The sequence below is a fragment of the Mustela nigripes genome, chromosome 13 (genome assembly GCF_022355385.1).
Source record: "Mustela nigripes isolate SB6536 chromosome 13, MUSNIG.SB6536, whole genome shotgun sequence".
NCBI lineage: Eukaryota > Metazoa > Chordata > Mammalia > Carnivora > Mustelidae > Mustela > Mustela nigripes.
The window spans coordinates 43,099,473-43,113,601 of record NC_081569.1 but is presented as its reverse complement, the minus strand read 5'-3'; the positions used below and the strand labels follow the sequence as shown (position 1 = coordinate 43,113,601).

Here is a 14,129-nt window from a genome sequence, read left to right as displayed (position 1 = left end):
GCTTCGGAAAGCTGTTCACCGCGCACCCGCGCTGTGCTATTTACCTATTCTAAATGAATTTCTTTGTGTCCAAAGGAAAATGCAAGACCTTATCAGGCTGCACTGTACCATCTGCAGAGTTTGAGCTGGAACGCACCCTCTCTGCTCTCCTATCCAGTCCCTAACGTGGGCCTGGCACACGACTGGGGTGGGGAATCTGAAGGAGGTTCTTTTCCACGTGGCATTTTACTTAGGGGGCTTGTCAGTAAGGGCTGCGACAGACCAAGGCAGCGACCCCGGGAGCCAGGACGCACCCTTCCTGGGGTGGGGCGGGCAGGATAGGCGGCTCCCCCAGCCCTGCCCGCCGCTCCCACGGAGAGACCCGGGTTCCCAGGTGAGCGCGGTCCCGCGGAGCGCGGCTGAAGTCAGGCTGCAACTCACCTCGCAACCGGGGCTCGGGACCTGCTGCGGGCAGGGCGTTCTCCACCCACCCCTCCCGCCCCCCGCACACGGTGACATCATGTGTTTAGGGCTGAGTAGCTCTATAAAAGCGGCCCGCGCGGCGCCTGGCGCCCACAGAGCAGACGCGCTCGCACTGCGGGGCTGCGCATAAGGTCCCCAGCGCGGGAACAGACGCAGCGGGAACCCCGGCTGCGCGCTGGCCCTGACCCCGGCCCGGCCCCTGCCCTGCCCCGCCACGCGCGATGTCCCGCAGCCTGCACGCCGCCGCCGCCGTCCTCCTGCTCCTCTGCTTACTGGAACAGCCGGCAGCCCCGGCCCCGCTCCACGGTAAAGTGTCCGCCTCCTCCTCCCTCGGTCCCGAGCGCGCAGCCATACCTGGCTGGAGGACTGCCTGCGGGGCTCACTAATGCAAACGCAGAATCATTTCGGGGAAGCGTACTCTCCAGGGGCGTATTTTTGGACAAATTGGAAAAGGCGTTTTTGGAAAATTTGTTTTCCTTAGGCGGGCATGACCTGTTGCAGTGGGCGGAAGCACGTTGTCTTGGGATGAAAGCATGCTCGTGCATTCTTGGAGCTCTCCCCAGGTCTGGAGGGGTGGTGGGGAGCTTGCTAAAGAGGAAGAGAAAGGGAACCAAGATTTAAAATGTGCCCCATCCACGATCCATGTGCAGGTGGTCGAGGAGTGAATGTGGCGTCGGAGCCGCCTGATTAGCCCCAAGGCTTTGCCGGGCCCCAGCTGCAGCACCTTCCCACAGTGGTGGATGCTTTTCTTTACCATTTTTACCTCCAAGTCAAGGGGATGATGCATCCCATTCTTAATCATTGTTTTTCTCCAGAAGGGTTCTACTATCTTGACCGTGAGTGTGTGTGCACTCAGAAGAGCATACACACCTCACTTCTGAGTGTAATTAGGGCTCTTAACCCTGACAGGCTGGAGGCTGAGGGTGCCCAACGGGATGGCAGGAGGAGGTGTGGGGACCTGAACCGGAGGCTCCGGTCATGGCAGTGAGTTTGGGTGCATGGCCAAGGTCAAGGTTAGTTAATTCCTGTGAGTTTGGGTGCGTGGCCAAGGTCAGGGTTAGTTAATCCTTAGGAGCAATAAGAGGATGCCAAGCTTTTGCCTGCCTCTCCAACTGCTGGGGGAGCACTTTTCTGGGAGTAGGTAGTGACTTTTGTGGAAACTTCCCGGGTAACTAATGGTAGCTCCTGCCCTTGATGGAGTTTGTTTCAAGTTGTGAGGACATTTGTAGGTTCTACCATTCCTGAGTGGAGGTCCTGGGCTGAGGTTAGGCTGAAACATTTGTAGGACGGCTGAAAGTGACTGTGATGGCTGGAAATGGATCTGCCCTTGCCGGACACGTGGTGTGGGAAATTGATCCTGCTCTGTAGCATGAAAACTCAGAGCCTCTTTCTCTGCTGGAGGTCACTGTGTCAAGGAGGCTGGGTGGGAGGGAGGCGGGGGAGCTGGCCTGTCGCAGTGTTGGCATTACTCTTAATTCAACTTAAATCCACTGGCTGGCAAGATTTGGTTGATATTATTTCCCTTGTCTGGTCTGGGAGAAAGAGAGGGTTGGGGGACACCTGAGTGGCTCAGTTTGTTAAGCACCAGACTCTTGATCTTAGCTCAGGTCTTGATTTCAGGATCATGAGTTCAAACCTTATGCTCGGCTCCATGCTGGGCTCCATGCTGGGCATGGAGCCTATTTAAAAAAAAAAAAAAAAAATTTTTTTTTGGTGGGAGAAAGTGGTTATATGAAAGTGGAAATTAATTTTTAAAACTGTAGACTTTGACATATATTCCTCTTTTGAGAAAGCTGCACAGGGAGCTGAAGTTCTGCTGGAAATCTCTCTTGGAGTTCCAAGGTGCTCAGAGACAGGCGAGAAACAGCCGTTCATTGGCTCTTTCCAGAAGGCCTGTTACTGCCTTCACTCTGGGGCAGCTCCTCCCCCTTTCCCTCTCTTCCCCTGCCTTGTCATTCCCTCCCTCTCCTCCCTCTCTCCCTAGCCCCTGCCCTTGCTCCTGCCCTTTCTCATTCCCGCCCCTCCTTTGCCTTCCCACTCTCCCCATTCTCCAAGTTGGGATGGGGGACCTTGCAGGCAAAAAGCCACTTTCACCCCACACTGAGTAGCCAGCCTGCCTACCCCCAGGTTCTAAGAACACCGTTTTTATTCTGTTATTCCTCCTGGAGTTTTCTTGGCTGCTTAACTGCCTCAGGGGACAAGGTCAAAGCAAAGGTCACCGAGATGTAGCGTGTCAGTATTAACCCAAGGTGGGGAGTGGAGGGGGTTAAGCTAGGTAATGAGGCCAAAGTGTAGTCTGCCCTCCCCGAGCATTTAAACTCCCAACATTTGGCACCGGGGAATGTGTGAAAAAAATGACTGGAGTGGGGAGGAGGGAGCAAAAGAAGGTGAGGTCACATGTCTTCTGGAGAAAACCCTGGAATGCTTAGTTGCTGTGGGAAACATTTCAGTGATTTCTGTGGAGCCTGCTCTGCCTCAACCTGGTTGGAGAGCTGGGCAGTTTCTGGCTGCCCCCGTGACAGTTCCTCAGAGAAGGTTCTAGCATCCAGAGCAGGAAGCAGGCAGGGCCCTGAACCCCTGGCCTGGATCCTTGTCTGTCCCACTTCCTAGGTGAGCACTCAGACCTTCTCCCTGCCCGGTACAGAGTAGGCCTGCAGGTTCTAACAGGCATCATGCTTGGCCTCCCAGGTCTCCCACACAGAAGAGACAAAATGTCCCTCCTGGCAAAGCCTGTTCCCTCAGGAAGCCTCCAAGGTGTAGCTGCAGGGGCCTTGGCCTGGCCTGCCTCCTGCATGTGGTCAGGACTCCTGCCCTAAACAGGAGGCGGGAACCGTGAGGTGCTATTTCCAAATAAAACAAACACGTGTGCATATGCATATCCCTTAGGGAGTCTTCCTCCGGTCAGTTCTGAGCTGAAGAGAGACCAGGCTGGGTCCTGACCTTCATCTGATGGACCCCCCCCTCCCCCCGCCTTCCTTGGACAGAGCTGCTTCTCTCCAGCCTCCCGCTCCCGAGTCCTTCCAGACACTGTCATTTATACCCAAAGCACCAAGGCCTGAGGACCAGGTGGGCTTGCTCAGAGAGAGGAAGGCAGGAAAGTTTACACCGGATGCTGCAACTTTTAAAGAATGCGTCCCCGGTCCTGTGTCACCACTGGAGGTCTCAGTCCCCGATGTCCACTCTGTGGCCTGGTCCCCGAGCTTCCTGCAGTATCACCTGGATGCCACACCTGAGGATGAGCCAAGACTGACAGGGGAGACGGCGTAGCAAGCTTTGGTAGGGAGAGCTCGGAAGAGGTGGAATAGTAAAGGCGATGATTTGATTCGGAGCTCCTGGCCCAGGCCGGACGGCTGGGAGGCAGCAGTCATGTTTTTGGTGGCCGTGAGGACGGACTCCCGGATTACTTGTGAATGTTTGTGTGCTGAGCTTCCAAGTGCTCTGCCCAGCTAAGTGGCAATGGCCTGGATTCTTCTAGCTCTGAATTCCAGAACTAGTTCTGAAATCCAGAACATTTTCAGACAAAAATGCCTGGAGAGATTCAGAAAAGAGGTTGGAGCTTGGTTCCAAGGCAATGCCTTCCTTGTTCCTTTTCAGGGTCGTTTCAGCCAACGGGCTGGCAGTTCATTCCCTGGGGGGTTTGGTTCTGCCTGTCTTCATCTAATTGCTAATTCCGGTTAATCTTGGGACTCTTAACTCTCCTGGGGTGCATAGCAGGTTTTAGGGGGTTCTATGGACCTCTTGAAATTAATCATACATGAAATTTTGTGTGTCCAAGCCTGTGGGCATTTTTGTGAGGAAGAGGTCTGGAAGTACTCACCAGATATTCAAAGGTGTTTGAACACCAGCCTCCTCACTCCTTGCACTACCCGAAAGATGGAGAAGGAGACTCAGAGAGTTCCCGAGTTTACTGGAGGGCCTGGCAAATGTGCAGAGACACTTCTTAGCAGACACTGGTCTTCCACTGCATGGCAGGGGACTTTCATTTGCTTATGGATAAAGCAAGGTGATGGCTGTAGGTGGCCCCTTGGGGACCTCGCTGCTTCTCTTCTGGGGAGGAGGTCAGTAATACCTCAACCTACACAAATCAGGGAAGAACCATACAGGCCTGTTTTATTGGGATCTGGAGATACTGTCCAAATTGAAAAAGGCTTCAAGGTGCCCTAGGGACCAGGAAACTAGCGAGGGGTTCCAGGGGACTGCTTTATTAAAAAGCCTTGTACAACCATCTGATGCTTTAAACCATGTCCAAGTGTAACTGGCTATTACCATTTTCAAAATTACCATTTTGAAAATTAAAAACAAAATTAATTAAAAGCACGGAGGCAAAGAAAGGAACCAGAACTACAGAAAACCATGAGATTAAACTAGCTTTGCGAAAGCAGCAAAATCCTCTTTTCGCTTTTAAAAATCACCATTGACTCGAATAGGAAATGCTCAGTTGTGGTTAAGGTTGAAGGTTGCTGGTCAGTTAGGTTTTTCCTGCAAATCAGTTCCCAGGAGAGAAAGGGGAGGTGAGAACCTTCCACTTCTGACTGTACCCTGTGGTCCAGGCATCGTGGTGCCATGAGAAGCCAGGAGAGGCATTCGGAATTTGAAGAGTCCCTCTCGCTGGGTGTGTCCTCTGAGACACCCTGAGTCTCAGGGTCTCTGTGAGGTGAAGAGGGAGGTTTCAGGCAGGGTACCAAGCATGCAACCTGCAACATTTTTTTTTTTCCTAAGTATGTTTGGATGTAGGAACGGGGGACTTGTGTGCGTGAAGGGTGTGCAGTGGGAGGTGGTAGGTGACTTCCGTGATATTCCTGGCAGAGCCTCTCCTACGCATTCTCTCCACCCCTGGAATTCTAACTCGGGGGAGGGTGGCAGCTTCCTCAAAGAAAAACTTTTCCTTTGGAGGAAAGTTTTCTCCTCTTTACGGACTGATGTGAATGGCTCTCCAGGGTGTGTTTGTTTGGTGGGAGAAAGCAAGAGGCTTAACAGTGTTTCCAGTATGCTGACATCTGTGTGCAGAAATGGGCAGAAAAAATGTGATTACGTACGTGTGAGTAGTCACACTGTGAAAATGCTCCCAGCAGCTCATAAAACTGGCTCTCTCTTCTGGAAGCAGGGAGATTGAGTGGGAGGAAGAGCTTTTACTGTGTACCCTTTGGGAGTTTTTGGGTTTTGCAACTTGTGAGTTTTTTTTTTTAAACACATATTCAGAAGATAAAATTTGGCTTCTCTAGGATCTGAAAGGCTTCTAATCAAGAAGCCCCCTCCTTCACTCGCGAGTCCCGGCTCCCAGTCACTGCCCCGTGCCCCCCTCTGGTGTGCAGCGGCTCTGGGAAGCAGCTGATCTGATGCAGACTCTGACAAAGTCTGCCATCTGGGCATCCGCCTCCTTTCCAGCCGCACACATTTCAAAATCCAATCTATAGCGTTTTCTCTCGCTGGCTCAAGCTCTGTGGTACTTACTTTATTTTGTTTTGTTCTTTGCAGGATCCAAGTGGAGCTATTTTGGTAAGTAGAGATCTTAAATACTTTTTTTTTTTTTTTTAAAGATTGATTTAGAGAGCCCGAGCGGGGCGGGGGAGGGGCAGAGAGAAAGAGAATCTCAAGCAGACTCTGCATAGAGCACGTGCCTGACATGGGGTTCGATCTCATGACCCTGAGATCATGACCTGAGTCGAAATCGAGAGTCGCACCCTTCACCAACTGCGCCAGCCAGGCGTCCCCTTAGATACTTTTTGGAGGAGACCGTTGTATTTAATGAAAAAGCCCAAAATGCTGTGATCTGCGGAGGTTATCGCGGAGGTCGAGAATAGTGACTCTGATATCATGAAGAGAATAAGAAGGCTTCTCTAAAGAACTGTTTGCACAGGCTGTGTGTGGTTCTTTCTCCAAGCACAGGAGCCTGCCCTGTGCATTCAAACTGTGAATCCTAGCGTTCGGCTTTCCAGAGTCCTGCAAGGATTTCTACCAAACCTCCCAGGTGACTGTGCCTAGGTTACTCCAGATTGCAGGGGCGTTGGGTGGGACAGAGACCTTCTCCTCCATAGGACATTTATTCTACAATAAACAAAGAATAAAGGGCTCCTTTCTGGAAGTTTGGCTCAGGCCCCAGAATTTCAGCTGTCCGCGTGTCTAGAATTAACGTCTTGCTGCCATGTTCGTCAGTACGTGGAGTTCCGAGGTGGTGCGGGCCCATCCTTACTGGGACATCACGTATGCAGTGGGGTTTGGGGGGATTGGGTCAAGAACGACATTTGACATCTCGGGCAGACCAGCAAAATAAGCAGATTGCAATCAGTTCAGCTGGTGTGTGAAATGAACTGGGAACCTGGTCATCAACTGGTGTGGGAATGGGAGGTGGTGCCCCAGGTGCACGGACAAGTGCAAGGACATTCATGTCTTGTGAGGGGCAGTCAGGAGCACTGGGCAAGATAGACTGTTCCAGAAAGAGGAGGCTGGAACTGGCTTCCTTGACACAGGAGGAGGGATGACCAGCAGAGGAGTTGATCCCAGCAGAAGCAGAATCCACAGAAAGGTCTGACTTAGATTTTCAAAAGCTAGGCTTTGGCTGTTTATTAGCCCGGGAGGCACAGAAAATTCACTGCGCTAATTCACCAACCACCTACAGGCCAAGGTCTCCTCGGCTCCGGTGTTGCATGGCTCCATCATTACTAATATCCCTTACGTACTTACTTGTGCAAGAAATGCCGCTACGTGGGTGGGTGATGAGAGGGGCTGTGCTCTGTAGTGGAAGAACTTGCAGCTCCCGGTTCAAAGCTGAAAATGGCAGGTAGGGTATAAAGGTTCAGTGCTCTGCTGGTTCCGAGGAAAGAGAGTGCTCGGGCTGGATGGCCAAGGAGGGCTTCCTGGAGGGGGAGGGCTTTCCTCTGGACCTTGGAGGATGGAGAGGGTTCAGTGGGGGTAGGAAGGAAGTGCTGATGGCCAAGATGATGATGGATCCCATGAGCTGAGGCAAGAAACAAGATGGTATTTGGAGGATGTGGGGCAACATCCACAGAAAATGTTCTAGGGAAGCGATTAACTCTAAGGTCAGAAAGAGACGTTGGGTCAAACAGGAGAAGACATGGGCAGGGGCAGGCTGGACCCTTCCCATTTTGTCCCAGAGATGAAGGGGCAGCGCAGGGAGTCATCTGTGTTTTAGGGAGAGTCACGTGGCAGAGAGGAATGGAGTGGGAAGGATGGGGGACAGGAAGAGCTCTGGCCTTTGCACAGTTCCTATTTGATGTCTTTCCATCCAGCTTGGGGATGGCAGGCAGACGGAAGGAGAGGCAGGACCAATACTTGCCTCAGGAAGACTCAGCAGAGTCTGGACCATGCTGGGGGGGTGACAGGAGCAGCGCAGAAGCATTGCTTTCTGACCGCTCACTCTGGCCGGCCCTCCCTCCCACATCCCCTGCACCACCGGAGCCGTGCTGAGGAAGCAGAGGGCAGAGTCTAATGGTGTGGGACATGCATAGGCGGAGTGCAGAGAAAATCTGGCTTTTGTGGAGTGCACTGAATGCACGTGATGTGGGGTCAGCCCTCGGGGGGGCTGGGTGAAGGAGGTCAGACGCAGGGAGGCCAGGGAGGCGGAGGCAGACAGGTCCAGGCTGGCAGCCGGCACCGGTGCTCAGAGTCATACAGGGAAACAGACGGCCTGGCATAGGTGTTGGGGGGGAAACGGGTTCCAAGCCCTGAGGGCGGCACTGGCGAGTCGAGCCAGATGTCACGTGCTGGCTTTCCCAGGGTGCAGACCTCAGCTACTTTGCACGTAGATGCTGCTGAGTCATCCTGATCCAGAGGCCTCCCATGGCTTGGAACACAGGGGTAGGACTTCCAGAAGCACATGGAAAGAGAACCCTACTCCCGTTTCCCCTCCACAAAGTCAGCAGGCTGACTTCCTGGATGGCCTGCCTGGAGACGGGAGGACCTTCTGGTGGTCAAGCTGGGGCCCACCCTGCCCCTGTGCACCTCTCTGGGGTGGCTGAAGCAGCAGGTAACTGTGTCCTGGGTTTAGAATTGCTGAGCAGGCCATCCCCACTGGGAACCAGTCCCAAATCAGTCCTGCTGGGCCCCAGCAGCTCCTCCACCCTGAACCGGGGGGCAGTGGCAAGTCAGGTTGCCCTGTGAGCAAATGATCAACTCCAGCTTGCCGAAGTGAAATCTCTGCTGTTAGAAGTCAAGGTCGCAGGTGCCCTCCTGCGGTGGGGGTGACGGGAAGGAGGTACAAGGTGGGTGCGGGCTATGTTTTGTTCCTTGGTGTGGGGGCTGTGTTCAGGTGGTGAGAAGTCATCAAGCTGTTCACTGTTCACTGATGACACACTGTTGGGTATGTCTGTTGTAGTCAATAAAAGAGTTAACAAATTCCAGCTGGCAGGGAGAGTCATCCTTACCCTGGAAGGTTTTTTGGCCCTTCCCCACAAAAACCAAAAAAAAAAACAAACCCTAAAAAAAACCCAAAAAAAACCCTAGTGTGTTCAAAACAACAGAGCAACCAAAAAGAATGACTGTGTTGGCATTAAGGACCTAAGGGCATGTCATGTGAGCAGAGAGTGGGCCCCGTGCTCCAATCCTGAGCACACCAGACGTTGCGTTGGGGCTCCCCAGATGTGAGCTCACTCAGAAGCAGATGTCACTGTCTCTAGAGATCTGGGAGGAATAAGATAAGCCTTCGAAGGAGAGGGGATGGATGGGGAACAGGGAAGCCAGGCCCTCCTTCTGGAGACGTCCACCTCTCCTGGAGTCCAGGGCCCTACCTGCATGATAGGTACCCCTTGGGGCCAGCCCTTCCATCCCCCCGCAGGGAACTCAGGAATGATGGTGGCTTGGCCTGGGGATGCCAGACAGTGGGCTGCAGCCCCTCACAGGCCCTCCTGCCCAGCTTCTCTGCTGTGGTGGCAAGGTCCTGGGCTCCGGCAGGACTCCGCAGGACCCAGGCACTGCCACTGCGTTCCTTGTGCTGCTCTCTCTCCTTCATCCCAGACCAGAGATTCCCGGTCTTAAAGGATTTCCTTTGAGAATCAGGAAGGGATCCTTCATGGAGCCAAACCCCTCTGGTTCTCCAGGCTCCCGCCTCCACCCACGTTCTGTCCCAAATCTGCTGGAATATTAGGTTGCCACAAACTTTCCCTGGCACGTGACATCCTTCCCAAACCCTAAGAACTAGATGCGAAACGTGGAGGGAGGCTGGTGGTGGTGGTGGGGGGGAAATCTCTCAACTTTCTATTCTGTAGTCGGGATAAAGGTGCCGCGTGGCCTCACACCCAAATGCAGTTCAGAAGGCAGACTTGGAGCTCAAGGGTGAACTTGAGACAGCAGTGAGAGGGCACGTGCAACTAAAAGGCTGATTTCATTAAGAATAGTTCTTGGGGTCGCCTGGGTGGCTCAGTGGGTTAAAGCCTCTGCCTTCGGCTCAGGTCATGATCCCAGGGTCCTGGGATCAAGCCCCACATCAGGCTCTCTGCTGAGTGGGAAGCCTGCTTCCTCCTCTCTCTCTCTCTGCCTGCTTCTCTGCCTACCTGTGATCTCTGTCAAATTAAAAAAAAAAAAAAAAAAAAAAAAAAAAGAACAGGTCTCGGCTTTACCCAAGGTAGAGATGGTCAGCCAATGGCAAACACCCCTGTGAGCTCTCCCCCAGTCCAGCTGCCGTCCTGAGGATGAATGTGAAGAGGCACAGAGAGCTCTGAGGACAGAGGCAAGAAAGGCCAGAACGTGTTTTTCATACCAGGGAGCTGAATCCCTATCCTTGTGTGTTGGGGGATTTCCCCCTAAGGCTAGCAATCCAACCCACTATCATTTTTGTGATCTGTGCTGTAGTTCCAGTCACTGCTAATTGAAGTTGGGACATCCAGGCTCTATTAGGATGTGGTGTGGTGTGGTGTGGTGTGGTATGGTTGGTCCACCAACTCAGAATTATTTCTCATCTCTTCCGAGCTGCAGAATTGAGGTTTGTGTGTTCTGGGGGTATCTTGGCCTGCATTTCAGTGTTCGCATCTGGCCTTCCCAGCAGGCTCAAACAACAGGGAAGCTAGGATTGGTTCCTAGAGGTAGGTATAGAGGCAGGGGAGTAAGGGGAGGCAGAACTGGAGAGTGCACAGAGCCCAGAACCAGGCAGACCTCCATGAATATCTGCGAGGCTGCTTTCTGGCTGAATGGCCTTAGGAAAGTGACTTAACCTGTTGGAACGTAACTAAACTCCCCTCTGAACTTCAGGGTTTTCACCTACCAAATGGAAGTTTGGCTCAGCAGCCTCAGTGTCCCCGGGGCCTGGGATGCCCTTCCCGAACGAACTCGAAGAACTAGAAGTGAAACAGGTGGGGGGGATGCTGGGGAGAAAAGCCCAACCCCTTCACTCCTGCCCTTTAGCAGTCGCAAAGGCACCTTGTTTGATTTTGTTAGAAACGCGCATTCTTGGGCCCATCCCAGATCTACCACAAACAAAAAAACGCTGGGGCTGGGCGCCCCTGCAGTCTCTTTGCACAAGCCCACCAGGGGCTTCTGATGCCCCAGTCCAAGCCTGAGAAGCACCCGCCGCTGTAGGGAGGATTAAGTAAGACAATGTGGGGAAAGAAGCTGGTGGTGCTTGGCACAGAGCAAGCACGTAATACAGCTAATCACCGTTTTCCACCCCTCTGCCCCCCGCCACATGGGGGTGGGGGGATTATAGTAGCTAATATGTGAGAAAATGCCTCGTAAGCTCTGTAGCCCCAGACAAATGTGAGCTGTGTTCGAAAGGGCTGGCTTCTTCATGCTTTGCTGAATTGCCTGAGTTTTTAATAGCAAGGGGGTTACTGAACAAATAGGACATTTCCTTTGTAAGAAAGGGATTAAGCAAAAAATACAGACTCCTTACAGGCCAGGATGTTCTTTCTAGCCATGTCCTTCAGGCCACGGTGAAGTCAGACCTCATCTCCCTGGTGCTTTCTGGCCTCTAGGGACCAGTCCCTGAGACATCCTCAGCCTCTCAGTCCAGCCCCCGGGGAGCCTCACGGCTTATCCTTAATGGAGCCAGGGTGGAGGCCCTGAACCTGGGAAGAAATCAGAGGTTGGACTGTTAGGATTTGGAGCTAAGTAAGCCCAGCCCCAGGCAGGAGCCCTCACCCACCAGAGGCAGAGTAAAGCCTTAGGACTGCAGGGTGAGAGTGGGCTGACCAGAGCAAGGAGCGGGTCCTGTCAGCCTCTGGCTTTGCTTAGACTTGCCCCTTCTGCTTCGTGCCCCCCGGGCATCCAGGTGAGGGCAGAGCACAGCCCTCCAGGAGCTGGTGAAAGCCCTTGGCAACCCATCCTCAGCACGTAGAGAGATGAGCTCTGGGGTAAACTAGCTCCAAAGGAAGATTTAAGCCAAAAAGGCTTGACTTCAAAGCAGATGTGTGAAGGAGGCTCCAGGCAGGGACTGGAAAGTCTGGTTTTCCACAAAGAAGAGAATGGATCAGAGATTGTTCCAGCAATTTCCTGGGGAGGGAGGGAGGGCCCTCTTTTCTGCTCTGCTGCTGTCCTCCTGTGCAGTGGCCACCATAGGGGTGAAGGGTGCAGGCATCACTATGGAGCCCAGAAGCACAGCCAGACTTCCGGGGGCCACACCGGGTGGCCATGGACAAAGACGATAATTCATTGATTCTCAGATACACATTTTTTCCCTATATTTTAGCATCTCAAATAGGGGTAGATCATCAGTGGTGTCTGGAAGCAATGAAATAGGGTAGTTGATCCACGAATGCTCGCTGAGAAGCCCTCTGTCACAGGCCAAGAACACAAGGAAAGGAGCTGAAATGATTAATTTCCACAATTAAATAGTGAAAACAGTAAGAGCAAAGAGGTCGAAGACTAACGGCCAGTATGTACAGTGTCCAACACAGCACATAGCAATGATGGGGAAACAAATTTGATTTTCAACTGTAACTTTTTCCAATTTTCAATTCATGTACACTTTTTGGTAGTGTTCAATAATATTACAAGTATATAAACAAAGTGATTTGGGTGCTCTGTATATGTGTATGTGTGTGTTTCAATAAAAGTTCTTCTTTAAGGACCAGGCAAGCTCCCTAAATCCCTGACAAGCACCGGATTTTATGCCAACCAGGAAGGAACAAATACAAGGACAGCACTTCCTTCTGTCTGTAAAGGTTGACTCAGAGCTGGTCTAGCCCTGCACAGTTTGTTAAGCTCCTCTTAACGTTTTAAACGGTGTTGCAATCATTAACTTGTGACCAGATCAGCGTGTGACTTCTGGGCAAACTGGATGAGACCCGTCTGGATCTTGGAAGGACACCTGGGCAGTCAGGGCAAAGGGTTCATGCAGTCCCCCCACCTTCTGGGACAGCTGGCTCCGGAAGGCCTCCTTGGTTATGATGAAAGTGAGATTTACCTAAAGCAGGCAGCGCTGACATTGGCCAGTGATACAGCAGCCGCTCCCTGGTGGTAAAAGGATAAAAAGTATCACTCCTCTAAGGTCCCTTAGAAGAAGGGAAACCTGCAAGTGGAGTGGGGAAGGGAGGAAAGGTGACTGAAGGTTGTAGAACAAAGATACTCTGTAGCAAGTCTGAGGCAGTCATGCAAATGACTGTGTTTGCCTTTTAGTTTTGGCCACCAGGAACCCTAGGGCAAATTGATTAACTGTCTATTGTCCTATGACTCAGAGATCTAAAGAACCTTTCTCCTATTACCCTTCCAGGTTCTAGATTATTGTTCCTGCTCCTGAGCCAAATTGTTATAACAGATAGATTTGGGGAATTTTTAGCTAGAAGGGACCTTAGAAGAGTAATACTCTTCTTTTTCTACCACTCTTTTTTTCCACAGCCCTCTGTGGATACTGTTGTTTCAAAGATTTTCTATAACAAATTGATATGTTAGTGAAATAGTTAATTGTCCCCATTTGTTATTATTCAAAGACAGACACAGAAGCCCATCCAAGTTTTCAGTTAGCCCAAGGTAATGGGCTCACACTCATGCTACCATACTGATGAATCCTGAGGGCCGGGGACTGGACTAGATGCTGAAGAAAGGGTGCCTGAGGCTGGCATCTGTCATGCTGGGACTGGGAATCTGGGAGGACACCATGAATTGGATAGGGCCTTCCAGTACAGAAAGAAGCGGTACGGAAGAGACCCCACCTTGTGTTTGGGGAAACACTAGAGAAAGCTTCCTAGAGGAGGGGATATCTAAGCTGAGACCTGGAGGACAGATGAAAGCTCGCCAGGAGACGGGCAGGACGTGGAAGGGTACTGGGGGCTGAGGGACAAATTGTTCCGTGACCACCTAGGCTGGTATGTTCTGGGAACGAGCAAGGAACTCGACATGAGGGGCTGGGGCCAGAGCGAGAGGAGCTCCTGAGCCGGCTGAGGAGGTGGGGGCCTCATTCTGGAGGCAGCTGGGGACTGCTGGAATGTTCTAAGTCGAAACCTGAGGGGATCAAATAAGCGTTTTAGAAGGAGGACGTTGGCTGCAGGGTGGAGAGTGAAAGGAGTGTGAAACGCTAGACAGAGGGAGTTCAGAGGGATGTGGGAGAGGGGCTTGGGGGTGCTGAACCAAGGGAGGGGCAATGGGGGTCTTGACCTGTTGGTAATTCAGCTGGAAATGTTGACACCTCATAGAAATGTAGACGCAATGCAGCCTGCTTGTGGATGAGTGTCTGTCTGTTCCAACTGGCATCCAGACTGCCGTAATTGCCTAGGTGTGACCCT

General features: G+C 52.2%; 1 protein-coding gene across 4 annotated transcripts in view; it reads left to right on the top strand.

Annotated features, from left to right (window-relative positions):
- Positions 1–519: 519 nt before the first annotated feature.
- The window catches only part of CA12 (carbonic anhydrase 12), a 56,055-nt gene continuing 42,445 nt past the window's right edge, over positions 520–14,129 (top strand). For 2 of the 4 annotated variants that reach the window (XM_059372217.1, XM_059372216.1), the window contains exons 1-2: positions 521–768; positions 5,938–5,958. In XM_059372217.1, coding sequence (XP_059228200.1) covers positions 684–768; positions 5,938–5,958 — 106 coding nt within the window. In that variant the 5' untranslated portion in view covers positions 521–683. Of the gene's footprint in view, positions 769–5,937; positions 5,959–14,129 lie in introns of all 4 variants that reach the window. The other 2 variants (XM_059372218.1, XM_059372215.1) reach the window with 2 other exon arrangements.